The sequence below is a fragment of the Cyclopterus lumpus genome, chromosome 8, assembly GCF_009769545.1.
Source record: "Cyclopterus lumpus isolate fCycLum1 chromosome 8, fCycLum1.pri, whole genome shotgun sequence".
Classification (NCBI taxonomy): domain Eukaryota; kingdom Metazoa; phylum Chordata; class Actinopteri; order Perciformes; family Cyclopteridae; genus Cyclopterus; species Cyclopterus lumpus.
The window spans coordinates 13496676-13516081 of record NC_046973.1 but is presented as its reverse complement, the minus strand read 5'-3'; the positions used below and the strand labels follow the sequence as shown (position 1 = coordinate 13516081).

At 43.9% G+C, this 19406-nt stretch overlaps 3 protein-coding genes across 5 annotated transcripts; all 3 read left to right on the top strand.

Annotated features, from left to right (window-relative positions):
* Positions 1 to 1070: 1070 nt before the first annotated feature.
* foxred2 (FAD-dependent oxidoreductase domain containing 2) lies at positions 1071 to 8565 on the top strand. 3 transcript variants are annotated; one of them, XM_034539347.1, is made up of 10 exons: positions 1071 to 1114; positions 4526 to 4746; positions 4834 to 5139; positions 5230 to 5481; positions 5712 to 6017; positions 6159 to 6325; positions 6617 to 6782; positions 7067 to 7293; positions 7417 to 7587; positions 7707 to 8550. In XM_034539347.1, exons 1-10 carry the CDS (start codon positions 1112 to 1114, stop codon positions 7913 to 7915), a joined length of 2028 nt encoding a protein of 675 aa, XP_034395238.1. In that variant the 5' UTR covers positions 1071 to 1111; the 3' UTR covers positions 7916 to 8550. The 3 variants fall into 3 exon arrangements, with proteins under 3 accessions (XP_034395238.1, XP_034395239.1, XP_034395237.1); XM_034539348.1 differs by lacking the exon at positions 1071 to 1114 and adding an exon at positions 1813 to 1968 and having other exon boundaries at positions 7707 to 8565; XM_034539346.1 differs by lacking the exon at positions 1071 to 1114 and adding an exon at positions 1813 to 1905.
* Positions 8566 to 8719: 154 nt separating this feature from the next.
* On the top strand, positions 8720 to 12277 carry ankrd54 (ankyrin repeat domain 54). The gene is made up of 8 exons (XM_034540307.1): positions 8720 to 9382; positions 10132 to 10179; positions 10258 to 10356; positions 10512 to 10583; positions 10667 to 10714; positions 10900 to 11024; positions 11138 to 11245; positions 11428 to 12277. The coding sequence occupies exons 1-8, from the start codon at positions 8995 to 8997 to the stop codon at positions 11500 to 11502; spliced, it is 963 nt and encodes a 320-aa protein (XP_034396198.1). The 5' UTR covers positions 8720 to 8994; the 3' UTR covers positions 11503 to 12277.
* A 250-nt stretch (positions 12278 to 12527) lies between these two features.
* hmgxb4a (HMG box domain containing 4a) lies at positions 12528 to 18369 on the top strand. Its single transcript, XM_034540193.1, has 13 exons — positions 12528 to 12607; positions 13294 to 13399; positions 13631 to 13767; positions 13926 to 14001; positions 14089 to 14670; positions 15687 to 15890; positions 16016 to 16194; positions 16298 to 16379; positions 16493 to 16557; positions 16649 to 16745; positions 16843 to 17006; positions 17407 to 17529; positions 17683 to 18369. The coding sequence occupies exons 2-13, from the start codon at positions 13363 to 13365 to the stop codon at positions 17725 to 17727; spliced, it is 1791 nt and encodes a 596-aa protein (XP_034396084.1). The 5' UTR covers positions 12528 to 12607; positions 13294 to 13362; the 3' UTR covers positions 17728 to 18369.
* The last annotated feature ends 1037 nt before the right edge of the window (positions 18370 to 19406 follow it).

The following is a 19406-nucleotide window of genomic DNA, read 5'->3' as shown; positions in this document are numbered from 1 at the left end:
AGGGAAGTGTGACTGCTGACTGCATAAGACACACACACACACGGCTGAAAGCATGACAAAGCAAGTGCGTGAACATTGTGGGGAAATCCCGATTACGTGACATGGCAGAAATCAAAAGTGTGGCATGAAAGTTGTTGCCTGTGATGCAGAGGTCATAGGTCATGCATCTACCTGTATGCGTTCTGGTGAATTTCTATGCACCAATTTATTGGGTGAAATGGTGTGTGTGTGTGGGGGGGGGGGTCAGACTGCTCTCAATAACAATGAAAGCACTAAGGAGAATTTACACATTTGTGGCTTGTATATAAAGGATTCTCCACAAACGTGTGATTCAATGCACACGATAGCTCTCCAACAAAACCCACACGGTGAGTGCAGCCACCGTTACCCATGCTGCGGATAGTATTTGAGGTGTGATGAAGGTGCCATGGAGATCACACACACACACAGACCTTTTTATTGGATATATATATTTATTGTTGACTGTGGATGTTGGCAGCCATGTGCACAGCCGGGACACAGAGTCCTTTTTCTGGGGAACAAACAAATAGACACATGCAGTGCAAGGCGTATCGAACAGACACGATTGTATTAATGTCTAATTACGTATATGGCAGAACAATAGAGTGTAAGGTGAGCTAAAGATAAAGGTGAGTATAAATATTGCAACAACTCTCCTCTGCCTATTTCCTCTTTTCAGGGTGTTCGGGCTAAACTGTTCCACGGGGCCTGGAACAGGTACATATTGGCTTTTACTTGTATAAAAGATCTGAATATTTAAACCACTATACTCAGAATGCTAATGCACAGGGACACACTATGTGAGTGATGTCAAATATTTGCAAATGAACTGTTAAAACAATGAACATAGTGGCTTTTGGTGGTCTTCCTTTTAGAAAAATGCCTGAGGAAGTGCTTATGATGTATTTAGGACAAACATGACAGTCGTTGTGTACCATGGGAAGCATGTGGTCCAAGTAGTGGCGACACACTCTCTCGCATAAGAGGCAAAAACCTGCTGCAGAACTCTCCGGATCCCAGAAGCAGTTGGACAGAAGGACCTTCCGGACCCCGGCGCTTTCCTCATGCTCACCCAGCGGGCTTCTACCTGATGGTGAGTGTGAGGTCTTTACTAACGACAAAGGAGCAATATACCTCAGATAACGTTTTGTTGAATCTGAAACGCAGATGGATTTGTTAAAGTAAAACATGAAATGGATACAAATCATGAAACCTGCAACAATGGCCTCATGGTCAGAAACATGGCCACCTTTGGCCATACCCCCAAGGCCTATTGGCGGTATTGTCAATATTGTATGTTGTTCACTATTATAAATATCCTTGACTTATTTTCTTCAAAGATGAAGAGAGAAATGTTATAAAATGACAGGCTTCTAAAGTTGTATACATTACAGAAATAAAAGCTCTTTACTTTGAGATCCACGGTGTTTGGTTTTAAGAGTGACATCACAGGGCCAGGACTTGAATAGAGGCCCGGAAAATGTCTCTTATTACCTCATTCAGATGATTTCGAGATGTTTAACCTTCATGGGCTCTTTTACTGTCAAGGAGGAGATGCACTTACAATAATTTGAATATTCTTATGTAGCAAGTTTATTTATGTAATATGTTTTGTGGGCGTGTATGAAGAAAACCAAACACTTATTATCGAAAGGTGGGGGCATTTGCTTTTCAAAGGCGGAACACAGACTTGGGGAACATATTCTACTCCACTCTATGCTATGGCGTCCTCTAATCACGCCCCTAGAGCGAGCAGCCCTCCATTGGGATGTTTGTTGTCCAAAAGGGGGAAGCGGGTTGTGGGCTCGTGGATTTTTCAGAGGGGCGCACACGCGCACGCGTATCGCGCAATGCAAACTAGTAAACATGGAGCCGTCTCCACAGGTACGATAGATGCGAAACCGCAGATGCTGCGCGCGAGGGATCGACTGAAATAACTGGAGCCAGGTAACGTGACGTGCTGGTTGCGGGGGAATGTTAGCCGAGCTCACGTCGCCCTCGAGCGGACGAAGGCGACTAGCCGCATCCTCGGGAGAGTGACATAAGGTCGGCCGCGGAGTTCGTGGAGTGCCGGTGGTGGTGGTGGGAGGGGGGGCTCCATCACCGAGGCGCTGCGTTCCCCCGCTGAAGGCTACCCGTCCAGTTTGACTCGTTAGCTAATTGTAGTTCTTCCAGTTCTCCTCGTAACTTCAGAGCCACGTGAGCGTGTAGGCTACGACTGAACTACTAACTGACTCGTAGCCTACTGAAGTTTAAGCCAATTTGCAAACGACTGAATAAAAAATTAAGAATAATATGTTATATATATTTATTATCATTATTCTTAAGAGGATAATGGCTTTTTAAGATTGTATTTGGTATCACTGTCACTTATTTTCTGTTCTTTTTACTACTGCATAAGACGCAATAAAGTCTCTATCTATAATCTGGTGGCTGTGTCCGTCACAGTACAATGTTTCTTCAGGTTCAGTTAGTGCAGTCTGTTTTAAATTGTCATGTAGTTTAATTTATTTTTTCTCAATGGCACACACATGCTCTGGGCCACTTTCCATCTGGGTGGCCATGTTTCTTCATGTGGTATTGAAATGGATGTGTGTCTTTGTCAATAGGCTATGTAGTTTTGCATGTCTTGCTTCTGACAACGTGAAAGCATTGGAGTCAAGAAAAGCTTTCACTCCATGGGTGGTGTGTATTATAGTTTGATGTTCTATCGTTATGTGTGCAGTTTTCAATAGAGCCTTCCCTATAGCTGCCACATTTCTGCCACAAATAGGGTGTCCTACTTCTATATTGTCTAATTTTGCACTATAATACATCAGTACTTTCACTTCTATACTCTCCCCCTTTTGAAACTGAATGGAATTTACAAATCCGTTCTTTTCATCAACATCCAAGTGAAATGGTTGAGAATAGTCTGGTGGATGGAGAGCGCATGCATCCGTCATGGCTTGTTTAGTCTTTACAAAGGCTGTTTCTGCTGCAGCTGTCTATATTAGGGATTTTGAATAGTTCTGGTACCAGTCCCGAGAAGCCTGGGATAACATTTTTGCTCCATGTGACTAAACCCAGGAATTTCATCATGTCTTGCACCGTGTGTTGTAAAATGCTAGATTATTGGTCATCAGTCATAGCTTGTCCTAAATCTGAAATGACTCTGGACCGTCCTATTTGTAGCTTGTTGTTAGAAACTTTAAATCTGTGTTTCAGTAGCCATACACACACAGTAGCCACACACACATGCAAACAAACACAAACGTGAGTAATTTACGCCTGTGTCTTTGTAAAAGCTCACTTTATTTGGCTTCTGCCTGGAGTCTTAAATTAATAATGATATGTATAAGAGTGCCATAAGGGTCTGTCATATATTTATTTACCTGTCTTTTCTGGTTAGAACACAGTTCTTTATCTAGTTATCTAGCAACATACACAGGTCAGGGTGAACGTGAGTTAATGGCCATAACTCGCGGAAACCTTTATTTCAACAAGAAGGCACTTTATTTTCCATAGGTGGGATTTAAGGAGAACACACTTTTCCATGGTGGATGGCGGAAATGACAACTGTTTCCACGGAGTAAAGCCACGCCCCCTCTAGGTGTATAAACGCAGCATTATGCTGTCTGTAAGAGCAATTTTGTTTGTTTTGGTTTAATTAACCTCCCACCAGTAGGGGGCGTAGGGCCGCTGTCAATTAGGACAGAGGCCAATATAATCAGGAGGAGCACTATGGGCCAGGTGTTGCTAGACTGGCAGTAGCCACACACACACGCAAACAAACACAAACGTGAGTAATTTACGCCTGTGTCTTTGTAAAAGCTCACTTTATTTGGCTTCTGCCTGGAGTCTTAAATTAATAATGATATGTATAAGAGTGTCATAAGGGTCTGTCATATATTTATTTACCTGTCTTCTCTGGTTAGAACACAGTTCTTTATCTAGTTATCTAGCAACATACACAGGTCAGGGTGAACGTGAGTTAATGGCCATAACTCGCGGAAACCTTTATTTCAACAAGAAGGCACTTTATTTTCCATAGGTGGGATTTAAGGAGAACACACTTTTCCATGGTGGATGGCGGAAATGACAACTGTTTCCACGGAGTAAAGCCACGCCCCCTCTAGGTGTATAAACGCAGCATTATGCTGTCTGTAAGAGCAATTTTGTTTGTTTTGGTTTAATTAACCTCCCACCAGTAGGGGGCGTAGGGCCGCTGTCAATTAGGACAGAGGCCAATATAATCAGGAGGAGCACTATGGGCCAGGTGTTGCTAGACTGACAGGAGCACACTGTGTGACAACGAATGTTTTGATTTCTTTAATTTTTTGGAACATATCGTTTGGTTTGTGTTGGAAAATGTACAACTTCAGAAATAAATGACCTTTCACGTTAGAAACTGTACAGTTTATTGCACGCGTCTTCACGCAACCAAAGTGACCTTTTTTTGATAGTCAACAGAGTCACTACACTCTCCTCTCTCACTTCTACCACATTTCTCCATTTCCAATAGGTTATGGATTCGAAACTTCCTTGTTTGGTCCTCGTCCTCGTCCTGATTGGCTGCATCGAATGCTCTCCCGACAACCACCACCACAACGGCTCCCGCAGCTTTGAGTACTGTGTGCTTGGTGCTGGGCCCTCTGGGCTGCAGATGGGATATTTCCTCTCCAGGGCTAAACGAGACTACGTCATCCTGGAGAGGAACTCGGGGCCGGGCAGCTTCTTCAACAAGTAGGGCGCTCTGTGATTCCACGTTGTACGATCTGACCCGCCCAAATCACCTTTTGACACAGGCCTTTCCCCACTCTTGTCTTCAAGGTATCCCCGGCACAGGAAGCTCATCAGTATCAACAAGATCTACACGGGAAGCCAGAACCGAGAGTTCAACATGCGCCACGACTGGAACTCGCTGCTGAGCGACAGAGCCGACCTCCTGTTGAAGCGAGTGAGCCGGGAGTTCTTCCCTCCCGCCGACACCTTTCCGGTCTATCTGTCCTTGTTTGAGAAGGAGCTTGGGCTGAGGGTCCGCTACGGCGTGGACATTGGGAGGATCAGGGCAGTGCAGTCACCCGGCGGCAGGAGCTACGTCCTGACCGACCAGCACGCGTCGGACTACAATTGCAGGTAGTTTGCGCCACGCTGCAACTGAGGTGACGGTCCAACTTTTGTTTGTATCTGTGAAGTGCATCCCTCTCTCTCTCCCCCCAACCCCAGTGTCCTCCTGGTGGCCTCTGGTCTGTGGGATCCTCAGAGGGTTGAGTTCCTCGGTTCCGAGCTGGTCGAGGGCTACGACTCCATCTCCACCGACCCCGAGGACTACAAGGACCAGGCCGTACTTATTTTGGGAAAGGGGAACTCTGCTTTTGAAACCGCCCAGAGCATCTCGGGAAGGGCACATTTGGTGCACATTCTCAGTTCCAACCCTGTTCGACTGGCCTGGCAAACACATTATGTCGGAGATGTCAGGTAGCGCTAAAGATTTGGTTATTTTTGTTTCGCTCTCCGAACTTATGGTTTTACCAGTTGCAGTGTTTTTAAATGCAATAAGTACATAAATGACATACATATGTATGCCGTTTGTCAGAAGTACCCTGTGGGTACTAATGTTCTACATTAATCCTTTTCATGTAAACTTCACAAACCGTTCCACATTGGAGCAGCACTTTTTATGTAATGTGACCTATTGTTTGTTCCAGAGCTGTGAATAATGACCTTCTTGACACGTATCAGCTGAAGTCCATGGATGGGGTGGCAGAGATACCCCTGGATAAAATAGCCATCTCTCAACTAAAAGAGCAAGGCGGGAGGAGATCGGGCACGAAGGAAAAGAAGGGGCAGCTGTACTTGACTTTAAAGTTCTTGCACCAGGAAGAGAAGAACAGCTCTGCCGTGACGGGAGAAGAAACTCCAGCATATCACATTGACAACTTCGCTATGCGAAAGCCTTACGACCGGGTGATCTCGTGCCTTGGATTCCGATTCAACTTCAGCATATTTGACAGGTACAGACTTGTGTAACGCGGTAGGATTATTGTGTGGTGTCCAAGTCTGTATGTTAAGTAATGGACTGCCTTGTCCACGACTGAACCTCGCTTGTATAAAGTCGGAGCGTTTTCTATTGATTTCTTCATCAATCTCCCCAGCTCCGCCTGCCCGATGACTAGTGACAATGCCAAAGGGAGGTTGCCGAGGCTGACGGCCTGGTATGAAGGGGAGAACACCCCTGGCTTGTTTGTGCTGGGAACCGCCGCTCACTCCAGAGACTACCGCTCATCTGCCGGCGGCTTCATCCACGGTTTCCGATACACAGGTGAAAGTACTTTCTACTACGACACTCCCATCTTGGTCGTCTCTGTGGTCCGATTTCGGCGGCAGGACACGTCGTCGATGGTACTCGAATGTGGGCTGTGAACACTCGACTGCATGGGTCGCAATTGGAATGCAGACAATTTGGACAATAATGCATTTAGTGAACAAATTCAATATTATGAACTGGGTGTCTGCGGCGACATTCCCAGGAATTCCAAATACTGGATTTCCTGCCAAAGAATGAATCTTTGAGATTATAAAGTGTATACTTTTTTTCTATTTTTCTTCACAGTGCGATCTGTACATCGTGTACTTGAACAGCGTTACCATGGCAATCCGTGGCATTCAACAAAAATGCCGACAACGCAGCTGCAGTCCTGGATTATGAAGCGGATCAACGAGGCTTCTGGGCCGTACCAAATGTTTGAGGTGCTTGGGGACGTTATCCTTCTTCGGGGGTAAGCGTGTGTTATTTAGATATCACCATTAGTATTGGACGCCCAAACTTTTAATGTATGCAAGTCTTGAAACGATGAATCTGCTTTACACCATTATTTTTTTAGATATATATTTTGACCTACTTTATCTTAAGTGTAAAATATGCTGTTTGACTTGCAATAACAAGTTATGTATGTATGTATGTATGTATGTATGTATGTATACATGTATGTATATGTGTGTCCAGTTATTCCTTTTTTTCATGCTCGTCCTGTTATGGCGCTTTCTTCTCCGTGACTCTCAGCTCCCATTGTGAATACGTGGAAGAATTTACGCTCCAGGCTTTGCCTCAGTTCTCCTCTCTCTCGGGCCATGAGGTCTCCCACCACGGAATGATAGTTCTGGTCTTGCAGTATGGGAAGAAAAAATTAGACTATTTAGGGAAGGGCAGGGCTAACACAGATTGGACCCAAGCGTGGAAATCCAACTTTCTGCACCCTGTTTTGTACTACTATGACAAACTTCCCACTGGTGAGTAGAAGTGCTGTGCCATTAAAAGTTTTTATTCATTTAGTTTGAGTAGGATTACTACAGTTTTGACAGAACAAGCTGAAGAATGACTGTTTTATGTAGGTTAATCATTTTTTTCCCCAGAGGAAGAAATGGAGCGCCGTCCCACCGGCTGGCCTTTACCAAGGCCCAAGTTAATTCACCATGTGGTTGAGGACTTCCTCACAGAATGGAAGACTCCCGTATCTCATATCCAGCCACTGCGGCGCTTCTTGGAGCACTGTGTCCAGACTGACCTCAGGGCCTTCTATGCTGGTAAAGCTGCAAATACTATTTGACAATATGAATTGCACACTACTTCCTCTATTTTTAATATTGATTTGATCATCACAGATAGTAGTTGACTCATTCCTGTGTTTTCTCACATCTTTCAGAATCATGCTTCCGCTTATCCCTCACCCACCGCAAGCCGCCACTGTTTTGTCAACACGGGTACTTGAAGCGGCAGGGTGTCCCTCGCAACGGTCATGATGTTGGACCGATGCCTACTGAGTGGGAAGCATCAGGGGCGGATCCTGCATACCCAAACTACCTGACACAGGCTGGAGCCTCCATTTCTTCGGGACTGAACGTTGACTTCTGATTGTTTTGCCTAAGCGCTTTAAGGGCAGGGTTGGGAGAGAGTACCCTAGAGTTTTTAAATGTTTTTATTATCCAGCCAAATGTTGCCAGTTCTTGTCCAATGAAAATGCCAAGCAGGGCTGTAAAGGTTTTTTTCAAGCCTACCTCTAAAGCCAACATTATCATAATAAATGTAAACGAAGAACATTTTCGATAAGTATTTCTCTTCATAAGACAAAATATCTTGACAGAACACCATCACAAAGATCAGTGGTTCCCAATGTTTTGGGCATGTGGCCCTTTTAAATAAGGCAATTTACAAACCCTTGTCAGTTGTAAATTTGTCTTGACAAAATCAACCAGAGTTAATGTCCTTGTATGTTTATTTTTTAAGGGTCCAAAGAAGTGCCATTATTCAGTAACTAGTAGTTGGTAATTATCCTCCATCATTATGTGACCCGACTCTCAGGTTGGAAACTGCTTATCACTGGACTTGCAATATGTCGCTTGAATGTTCCTTATTTTTAATCCTAACAAAAGATCTATAGACATTATAGTACGTCAGTTTTATATCCTATACATCTAGAGCATATGAAGCTATATATGTGGTGGTTGTTTTCCAAAGTTATGCATTTTACATGGTTTACCTGAAATATATTAAAGAGGTACTACAAATAAATGTTTTGTGGTCTTTTCCTTTGCGCATGCGCGATACTATCATTGGTCCAGGGCAGGGACTCTTTGATTGGCTGCCCGGTTTCGTCGATTCTATTGGACGGGAGCTAATCAACAACACGTAATCTGATTGGTCCTCGCTGCACTGGTCTGTTGACTCTACAATGGGTGTGCATGTTACTGTCTTCGCGATAATGGAAATTGTGAACTAGGCGACATTTTGGTGCCGTAAAGGAAGGGTGTCTTCTGCTATTAAAACACTTCAAAGTGCCGAGGAGGGAGGCTCTGAGTTGACGTGCCGCGCAATGGCGTCACTGACGGTGCGGAAGCCATATTCAAAGTTGTCCGGCTTTCTTTCCGTTTTGCTTCGGCAGCAGTAGTAAGGACCGTAGCATAAACACGACATTCCACATGTCACGATAAAGTATGGACGGGTGGAGTCCAATTGTTGCAACGGCCTCGGATAACGACCGCTCCAGCTCCGAGGGGGAGTACATGGTGGAGCCCGGACCCGAGGATGTGACCCGGGACGAGGAGGTGGGCAACGTAAACCCGGAGAGGACGGACCCCGGGGGCACCGCCGCCGCCGTCGGGTTCGGGATCAGCGGGACTGGAGAGGGCAAAGTGGTGTTGGGTCGAGTCGGGCAGAGGGACGAGAAAGAGCTCCGGTACCTGCACTTGTTGTGGGAGCCCGGGCGAGCCGAGCTGGGCGCGGGTGGCGTGGCGAGCAAGATGGGGAAGGTTGCGGGGCGGCGGGCCAGGCGGCAACACCGGGTTGTCCGGAACCTCGGCCCTTTGGGGAAAGATATTTACGGTAAGGGGCGGTTACCACGGTTGGTTAGCTACAAACATACACGCTAACAAATACAGGTGTGTGTGTGTGTGTGGGGGGGGGGGGGCTAATGTGACTGTTTGAGGGTTATGCTAAAGGTAATACAGTTATATCAGTGTAATACAGTGAATACCAGAACCAGAATAAGATATTGAGATACTATGCTATGATGACCAAAATCCCAGGTAAATAACATGCCATCCATCCTCGGTGTTACACTGATAAAAGCGCCCCTCTTGTATGAAGGTAGATTTGTGTCTTTATTACGAAAACAAAAAAATGTTTTGAGAGCAAATTTCTCGTTTGTAAGTAAATTAATTTTTAGTTTTTACTAAAATGTGTTTCTGCAAATCAAAAAACATTTGGCACGCTACACTAACGGGAGGTTACGGTGAGGAGGACAAGTTGACATCATATTGCTCTGTTTTGTCAAAAGTATTTTAAATGTAGCAGCATGGAGGGCTGCTGTGTTGACATGCAACCACAGCGTATGCCCCTTTTGAAGCAACACATTCCAGTTTCATAAGCACAACTAACAATTAATTTACTTACAAACAAGAATTCTGTTCTCAAGACATCTTTTTTTGTCTACGTATTAAAGACACATACCTACCTTCATACTCTTGACGGTGGAAAGTGAATGGTGCCTCTGTTCGTGGCTCAGATGCCATGTGATCCACTCATAAAGTAATATTTACATACTTGTCATTTTGAATGTCGTCTCTCCTCAGCTGCGAAAAGATTGAGGGAAGCGGCGAACGGCAACGACATCGACACAGGTACGAACAGCGAGGAGGGTGCAGTCAAATGCATCGCGTGTGGCGTAAGGTGATCATAGTTGTGTGTTTTTCTTCCAGTTCGAAAGCTCCTGCAAGATGACACAGACCCGTGTGCAGCAGATGACAAGGGAAGGACGGCCCTCCATTTCTCTTCCTGCAATGGCAATGAGAGCATTGGTAGGTTGGGGATTACCTTCATGCATAATGCTGCTGGGCGGTTGCCATTCCCGTTTCTTGTACACTGCATTTTATATTCAGCGTCAAATTAAGTACATTTTAATCAGTTAAACAGTCTTTTTTCAAAATGGCCTTCTCTTTTTTTATGTCTGTAGTGCAATTGTTGCTGAGCCACGGCGCTGACCCCAACCAGCGAGACAGCCTGGGAAACACCCCCCTTCATCTGGGTAAGACAACAATCACATTTTTTCATGCAACAACTGTTTTTGGAACACTGGGAGATGTTTTTTTTTCACCTGTGTTTCTGCAGCGGCCTGTACCAACCACGTGCCTGTAATCACCACATTGCTGAGAGGAGGTGAGCCCTCGTTGTGTACATGTTGCTCACTTTCACATTGTAAGTTAGCTGAAAATACAGGGCCGCAGGATGAACTTTAATGGTTTAAACTCTATATTCACGGTGTTTGTTGCCCTGAAGAAGCATATTTATATGTATACAGTATAAAGAAATGCACGTGAGAGATGTGTGCTCTTATTGTCAAGGAGCCCGTGTGGATGCCCTGGACCGAGCAGGCAGGACTCCTCTGCATCTAGCGCGCTCCAAGCTCAATATTCTGCAGGAGGGAGATTCACGCAGCTTAGAAACCCTGAGAGGGGAAGTCACACAGGTAGAGAATGCGTTCATGTGCTCAGCCTGAGGCTTTGGGTTGATTCTGATTGGTTCAGCAACTGAGTGCTTACAAAATCTATGTTTTTTTTACGTTTTGACTTTCCCGTGTAGATCATTCAAATGCTGAGGGAATACCTGAACTTAATGGGCCAGAGTGAAGCTAAAGAGCGGCTGGAGCACATTTCTACACAGCTGCAGCACACGCGCACCAAAGAGCAGGTGAGACTGACATACTTATTGAATAAATCACATGTGCATGCTTAAAACCAAGCTTTATGGTGTAACTAAACCTTAATGTTTATTTTTTTACATTTGAATGTATTTATTATTATTATGGATTTACTTAGATTTCACCCAAACATGGTTTTATGTATTTTTCCTTCTTTTATTTTTAAATATAGGTGGATGAGGTGACCGATTTATTGGCCAGTTTTACATCACTCAGTCTACAGAAACAGAATTTGGGGGATAGGTAGAAGGAAAAAGTATATAGAGAGCTGAAGTCTCTGCTGCACTAACCTTGATCAGACGAGCACATTCTAAACCATCAGTTCTTGGGGTTTCTGTCTATATTCCAAACTAAATATTTATTTACAGCATTACTTTACAGGACAGTGACATTTGAACACCCTGTCATTTTAGGCAAGATAACACTATCATTATTTTGTTAGCATTTACAGCTCTAATGAGGTTCTGAAAGTGTTCCTGTGACTAATGCTGAAAAGTTATTCTTATCTGGGTTAGAATGAAAATATTCTCACATTTTAATGCCCAGTAGTGCAGTGGATATTTATTTATAGACAGAAAAGATTATCACATGTAAGCTTTTCATAAAAAAAAAAAAAAGATAAAAGAAATCCCTTAGGGAAATATACATTGATAACCGGAAACTAGTGGAACAGAAGCCAACCCAGAAGTGCAGTAGGATCTTCGCTCGCGTGTGTGTGTGTGTGTGTGTGTGTGTGTGCTTGTGTGTGTGCGTGCGCGTGTGTGTGTGTGTGTGTGTTCTCTTTTTGCCTGCCATTATTAGCTAAATTCTACGATAATTGTGAGACATATCTCATTAAATGATTAAGCAGTTTTCACTGTTGTATTTTTGTTTTTCTTATTGACAGCTTCTTTGTATCTCGTTGCCTTTTTCTCTTGTAATGCATGTTAATGTTTGTATGTGAACCGTACTGTAAAAAAGATATTTGATAAATTGTTGGAAATGGAATATATGTGATTTCAATAAATCAATATGTTTGGCTACACTTGTCAAATATTGTCTTTTATACATCCCGATAATGGATGTTCTATCTGGGTTTACGTTCTGTAATTTTAATACATGTTTCAATATCAACATGTTCAGGGATTGAGCCTTAAATTGTCATGTTGCATAGTAGAATCATGTATGTAAAAAGAGAAGAGGACAGTAGAGTAGGAAACAGCTTTAGCAAGTGCATTGTTAATATGGATTCTTTTCCTCTTCGTGGATTGGCTGCGTTACCTAAGCCCCGCCTCTACGTCGACACGTATCGTTGCTTCGCCGATAATAAAAAAAATGGCGACCGGACCCGCGTAAATTGGAGATCCATAGAGGTAGTACAATTTTAATAAACACATTATTTCCTCTCTTCCTGGCGTGTGTAAACATCACAAGTTATCGCCCGGTGGAGATTCAGACACGAGCGCAGTTGAATGCGTGTTTGCCACATTATTCTCTGCACTTGAGGCGACCGCGGCCTAACTGTGGGTGGAAGCCTCGGGCTTTCCTCGGTCGCTTTCACCGGCGAGCTGAGGCCGCGCTCAGCGAGACCCATTCAGAGTGCTGGAAATGTCGGGAAGCTAAGCACTCAAAGTGACTGGAGAGGGGGTGTGTTTGTGTATCTTTATGAAAGTAGGCGGGAGTTTGTTTAGCCGTCGTTAGTGGCACTATTTCGGAGGTGACAAACCACAGCGTTATTGTAACACAGCGTAACTTGTATTTTCCTTCAATAAGCAGCCATTCGTTGAGCACTTCCACACTTTAGAGTTGCGTTATGTTCAGGTTACCCGCAGCCCAGCGTTGCTCGGGCAGCTCGGTGTGTAAGCCGGAACCACGTTAGTGGTAGCAACCCAGTACCTATAAGAGTGTGATTACCGTTGTTGATGTTTAGGATATGTTACAAGATGCAAAATGTGTAGTCATAAACGGCCAAGTGTGTTATTGTGTGTCGTTAAACTGCTCGGACTCGTTTTGTCCTTAACTTTCATTGGATCTGTTTTCCTTGGTGTTCACTTCACAGGTCAGTATCCTGCCTTATGTTGTCAGTGACACACTGTGACGAATAGACGTGTTGACAGGAGCAGGAGCCATGGCTTTTGAGGAGATCAAGAATAAAGGGGGAATAGGTAATGTCTGCCTGTGTACTGCATACGGTTTTACTTTGTTCCCACTGTACAGACTCCTCGAACATATCCAACATTTTGCAGTCAGAAACACAACAATGCATGAAATGTAACTTTTGCACCACTGATTTGAGTGCCAGTTAGTACAAGGAACGGACGTCATTTCATTTTTTATTTTTTATTAAATCTTTACTTTTAAGGTTAGGATTATAATAGTCAGTTTATTTATTCTAGATGCAGGGATGGAAGGAGACAGAGGCCTTGTAGCTGGTCGTAGCCAGAGAGAGAAGAGGAGGTCGTACAAGGATCTCTTAAGGGAGGAAGAGGAGATTGCTGCTCAGGTCCGAAAATCTTCTAAAAAACGACCCAAGGTAGGTTATCTCTCAACACTATTGTGACTACAATGTTTAATATCACAGGAAGCTTTTAAGACGTGCCAATATTTTTGGCGTTGTAACACATTTGAATCTTCTGAACCAATTTATCTATAAATTGGTGAACTGAAAAGCAATTGTCATTCACAAATCAGGATTCAGAACTGTTTGCGCTCGGAGGGGACTCGCACAAAAAGAAGAAGAAGCATAGCGATGACTACTATTACAGAGGTGAGAGGTTGATACATTGTAATAACCTTTTAATTTCACAAAAGGACTGCAACTGTATTGACTTTTGCTATATCATCCCTGTATCAGACCACGATGGTTCAGGTCCACCGTCCCACAAGAAAAAGCACAAGTCTGCCGACCGCTCCCCTACACCCTCGTCCCACTCTTCCTCTCACCCGACAGACACGGCAATGGGCCTCCTGCAGGCTATCACCTCTCCACTGGCTACAGGTTCGGACCCCAGCCCGCACTTACACAAGAAACCCTCCTACCCACCCTTCTCATCGCACTCCTCCAAGGACCGCAAGCGTGAGGGCAGCAGCGGAAGCAAAGGGAGCCACTCTTTCGCCCACTCCCGTCCCGTGTCCTCGTCATCGTCGTCCACCAAGAAGCATTCCTCGTCCTCCTCAAAGTCGTCACTATTCCACGGTGGAGCTCCCAAGGAGGAACCCTTGACGCTGCGCGAGGCCGACGGTCTAAAGATGAAGCTCATCATGTCGCCGGAGAAAGAGGAAGGAGAGAGCTTCCCGTTCACGCCCCACTCGTCCAAAGGAGGCGGAAAGAAGGAGAAGGACAGAGACAGGACGCAGCACTCAAAGGCGCCCAAGAAAAAACAGCAGCAGAGTCGAGACCCACTGCCTGTAGTGGGGAAAGAGGTGGAGGTGGAAGGTAAGAAAACCCTAAAATATGTTCCAGGGGATGCAAGTTATGTTATCTTTCTTATAGTATGGTTTGAATTATGCACGCAGGTGTAGTAACAAAATGTGTGGGTTTCTTTCAGACTTTAATTGATTGGAAGTGTAATGGACATGTTCATAGGAAGCAGTGTCAGGGTTTGGGAACCACAATGTAAAGAAAACGCAGAGGAAGAAAGAACTTGATGACATTTGGGAGGTGTGCACGTTGACTCTTACCCTTCTCTGTGTACATTCATCTCAGCAGAACTATAATTCCAGCATTAAACCTTAGACGCCCACATAGGCCCATGCTTATCTTTTTTGAAGGGGGTTCGTGGTGGAGTTGGGAAAGAAATAGATAATTCTTATGTTTCATAAGGTGATGCAAATGATCAAAAGTCCATCCAAAATACCACATTAAGACATCAAGACTTCAAGGAACGCCATAGAAAAAGTCATGCTGTGATTTGGTATCTCCAACTTTTTGGCCATAGAATGGCAAACCCTTCGACTCTGGAAACTATATGTGTCACTAGTTTGTGGTTGTAAAGTTTCATGAGGTTGTGATTATCCTAGAAGTCACAACAGGTTGTTTAAAAAATGTCTCACTGTGGTAAAGGGTTGCTCCAGGGACTAACGTCTTCACGTGAATACAATGGCGCTCGTGGGAGTTTCAGCTTTCCAGTCATACCCACTACATGCAAATCCCAGGCTGTTGAGGGAACCCACTTTGCAGAAATGTTCGAATATTTTGTGAAAATATAGAGAAAATTACATATTTACACAAGAAGTGATTGGTACCAATGCATGTCTGAGGTCGTCTAGTTTCATATGATATCAATATCTTCACCTGGCTTTTAATAACAGTAATGTCGACTGGGATTGGCAGTGATATTGCTAATGCACTCGGAGTCCTACTGGACCATACCGCCTTCTTTTTTTACCCCATGACAGATTTTGTGTTTTTTATTAATATGCATTGATGTGTTTTTTTTCCTGGTTATACAGGTCATTATGGAGGTGGCATGGGAGATGATAGCTCGTCATCTGGGGCTGAGCTGGAGGCGGGTGAACTGGTTATAGATGATTCGTACACACACATGTCAAAAAAGAAGAAGAAGAGCAAAAAAAGCAAGAAGAAGAAGGACAAAGAAAAGGACAGAGACAAGGAAAAAAGTGGGAAGGACAAAAAGCACAGCAAAGGATTTGGAGGTGAGTTTTCTATTTGTTGAGTGTGCGACACAAAGAGTCGCTTCTCTGCTGCGCACTCTCGCATGCGTCCATGCGACTCTTGTCGTCACCATCGCTTTGCTTTATTGTTGCATGGCGTTCTTCAGAGTCATCGAGGGGCCACAGCCACTCCCATCCCACGGTCACACACAGCGCCGTCGGCCCAATGTACGCCATGGGCACGCCTGTCCCTCCACACCACCATCAAGGTAACGATGGAGTGACGGAGAAGAAGAAGAAGAAGGAGGAGAAGGATCGGGAAAAGCACGAGAAGGAAAAAGATAAGGTAAGCGGGCTGACGGCTGCCTTTTCTTTTTGAGCAAACTAACACGAATACGCAAAAACTGTTTATGTTTGTTAATCATCATCATTTCTTTTTCCTCTCTTAGCCCAAGAAGAAGAACACAACGGCATATCAGGTGTTTTGTAAGGAGTACCGGGTCAACATAAATGCAGAACAGCCAGGACTAGGTGAGTGATGTTATGACATACAGTAGAAGTAATGGCACTGATTGTCATATCGGCCTTTCAAATATCACTGAAATACACATTTTGAACGATGTGTTCGCGTGTCTGATCTGCAGTTTTTGGTGAACTGAGCAAAAGGTTGGCAGAGGTGTGGAAGGCGATGCCAGAGAAAGACAAATTGGTATGTTTTGGTCCTCATTGGTAATTGATATCAGAAAATAATTTTGAATATCGCCCTCTTTTGAAAAAGTCCCTCTTTTTGCCCTGTGCAGGTTTGGAGGCAGAAAGCTCAGTACCTGCAGCACAAACAGAACAAAGCTGAGGCCACCACAGTCAAACACAAGAGCGTCAGCGAGGGCAAAAGCAAAGGTATCTTCTGCTTTAACTCCAAAAGTTTGATACGTTTCATAGTTTTTCGACTGTATGTCCTCTCATAACTGTTGTGTGTGCGTTTGGTTATTAAAAGCTGTCGGAGCGGCAACAGGGATGGTGTCACCGAACCGAGCATCTGGCGCTATATCACTATCCCCGGCACGAGTCCCAGATGTTGATCCCATTGATGCAGCAGCTCACCTGCAGCTATTGGGGGAGTCCCTGTCCCTGATCGGGCACCGGCTACAGGAAACAGAGGTAAATATCCACATAACGTATTTGCAGTGGATGTATCTTTTTAAACCTCTAAACCAGATTAGTAGATTAATAGAAAGCTTTATTTTGAAAGTAGATCGGAGTCTACAGTTCAAATTAAAACATGTGACATCATATTTAGCAAAGAATATTTATTTGAATGGTGTAAATGGTGTAAACGAAATGTTTTATTTTCCGCGAGTAGAAGATCAGGAGCCATACCTAAAACTCATTGAGTTGAACAGTCAACCAGCGGTGTGTGTGTAAACATGCACACAGCTATTTCACCAGAGCTCCAGAAGTCGCTTGACCTGCTGGCCGTGCTGTCGTTTCTCTCTCTGGAGACTGTTGGTGCTCAGTGGAGTGAGTGGGTCACGTGACTGATGGGTTTTCTTTGTGCCAGGGGATGGTCGCGGTCTCCGGGAGTCTGTCTGTCCTTCTGGACTCCATCTTGTGTGCGCTGGGACCGCTGACCTGTCTCACCGCGCAGATACCACAGTTAAACGGATGTCCTCGAATTGTCCTGGTAAAGTATTAGCGTTTGTGCACTGTTACTATGTTTGTGAATTACATCGCTGCGGGTGCTTTGTTAGCCGGACTGTAGTTTGACGTACATTGGCAGCGATCGTGTGCATCTTTATGGCATCTTTCCTAACAAAGCTCTCTCTCTCCCTGTCAGTCGAATACATTGGACAACATTGCCTACATCATGCCTGGGCTGTGAGGATGGGGTGGTGGTCACATGGAGGCATTTGGCATCAGAAGTCAACGGATTTGACTCGAGCGGTCCCGAACTGGAGGGACCTTGGACTTTAATTTAAGCCACTTGCTCGGCATCGGGAAAACTTGGATATTTCTAGCGTCAGTGTTTTTAAAAGTGTATTTTTTTAAAAACCTTGTTCTCTTAATTTTTTTCTAATTGTTATATTTTTTAAATGAAACATTTTACTGAACACGTTGATCTTCCTTGGCATGTCAGCTTAGTTTTATTGTTACTCTACTGTGTGTGTGTGCGTGTGTGTGTGTGCGTGTGCGTATGTTTAGCTGTTGAGTGTTCCGTCTACTATATTTGATTTGTTTTTTAAAACGAAAAGTCCGGGAACATGGAAGTCATTTCTAATATATATTGACAGCCGCTTTGTTTTTTCTTTTTAAACAGTGCTGTCATGCCTTGCTGTTTTATACATTTGATATTTTAATGTGCGCTCGGCGTTTAAATTTTGACTGCTCTGTCGAAAAAAACGATAAGAAAAAAAACAACCACCGCCTTTTTAGGTACAGCCATGTTTTAATCGGGAGCTGTTCAAACAAATCACTGTCAGACATCTTAACAAAATGTCAACATTAAAAACTGTTTCCAAATTCAGCTTCAGCTTCTTCTTTTCTTATTGTCTTTTATTCGACATGCAACTTCACAGCCAGGTTTAAATATTCCAGCAACCTTCTGGATAGATTTGCAAGAAATGTTCTGGTGGCCAGAGGATGAATCCTCATGAATCCTACATCTGTTTTATCTTGAGAACGTTTGGATGGGCCTCATTCGAATTAGGTGCAGCCATCAATGAATACTTTTCAATACGCGACTGCACCGTTCCATTTCGCCGCACTGCATTCGGTCAATCGTCCTTTTCTGTGAAAGCCACAAATCAGTGGAAAACCCTGCTTGACATGGTGAAGAGCTGCAGCTCTATCAGCACTTTTAAAAATAAACAAAATCAGTTGAAAGCTGGTCAGCGCTGTACTCATTGAGCAAAAATTATTATGGTTAGTATTTTTTTACTTTTAATGGTTTTTATTACTTTTATTAGTTTATATTACTTACTTTTAATGTGCTGTACTGTAGCTTTGCATTGTGTGTTCTTACCACATATACTGTTGTATTGTGTCTTATCATGTACTGTTTGCTATTGTTTTATGTTTGTTATGTCTGTCAAGGGACTATAGATGCAAATTAGCTGTAGCTACAATCTGGTACAGTGCATCAAATGGTGACATTTATTTTGTAACTTTTTTTAAGGCCCCATTAAATAAAGATTGATGAATTATGACATTCCCATCGGGCCCAGCTGTTCTCAGGTTATTTATTAAATATTAATATGCTAAACTATTATTGTAAATATTACTTGTAAAGCACTGCTGTCCCCAACTACAGCTAACATCGGCTAGCATGTAGACTACTTAATTAGTTTATTGAATAAATATCATAAATATGATGCTTGTCTATTTGTATTAAACCATGGCAGTAATAATTAATAAAGTTCAAGGGGTGGGGGAGATACTTTTTATCGGTCGTGGGCTTAAATGCTACAAAAAAACCAACACTGTATCGGACCCCGGACAGGTCCGCCGGCCCCGGTTTGAGACACCCCGCTCCACGAAGGAGCGGAGCTCCCCTCGCCGCCC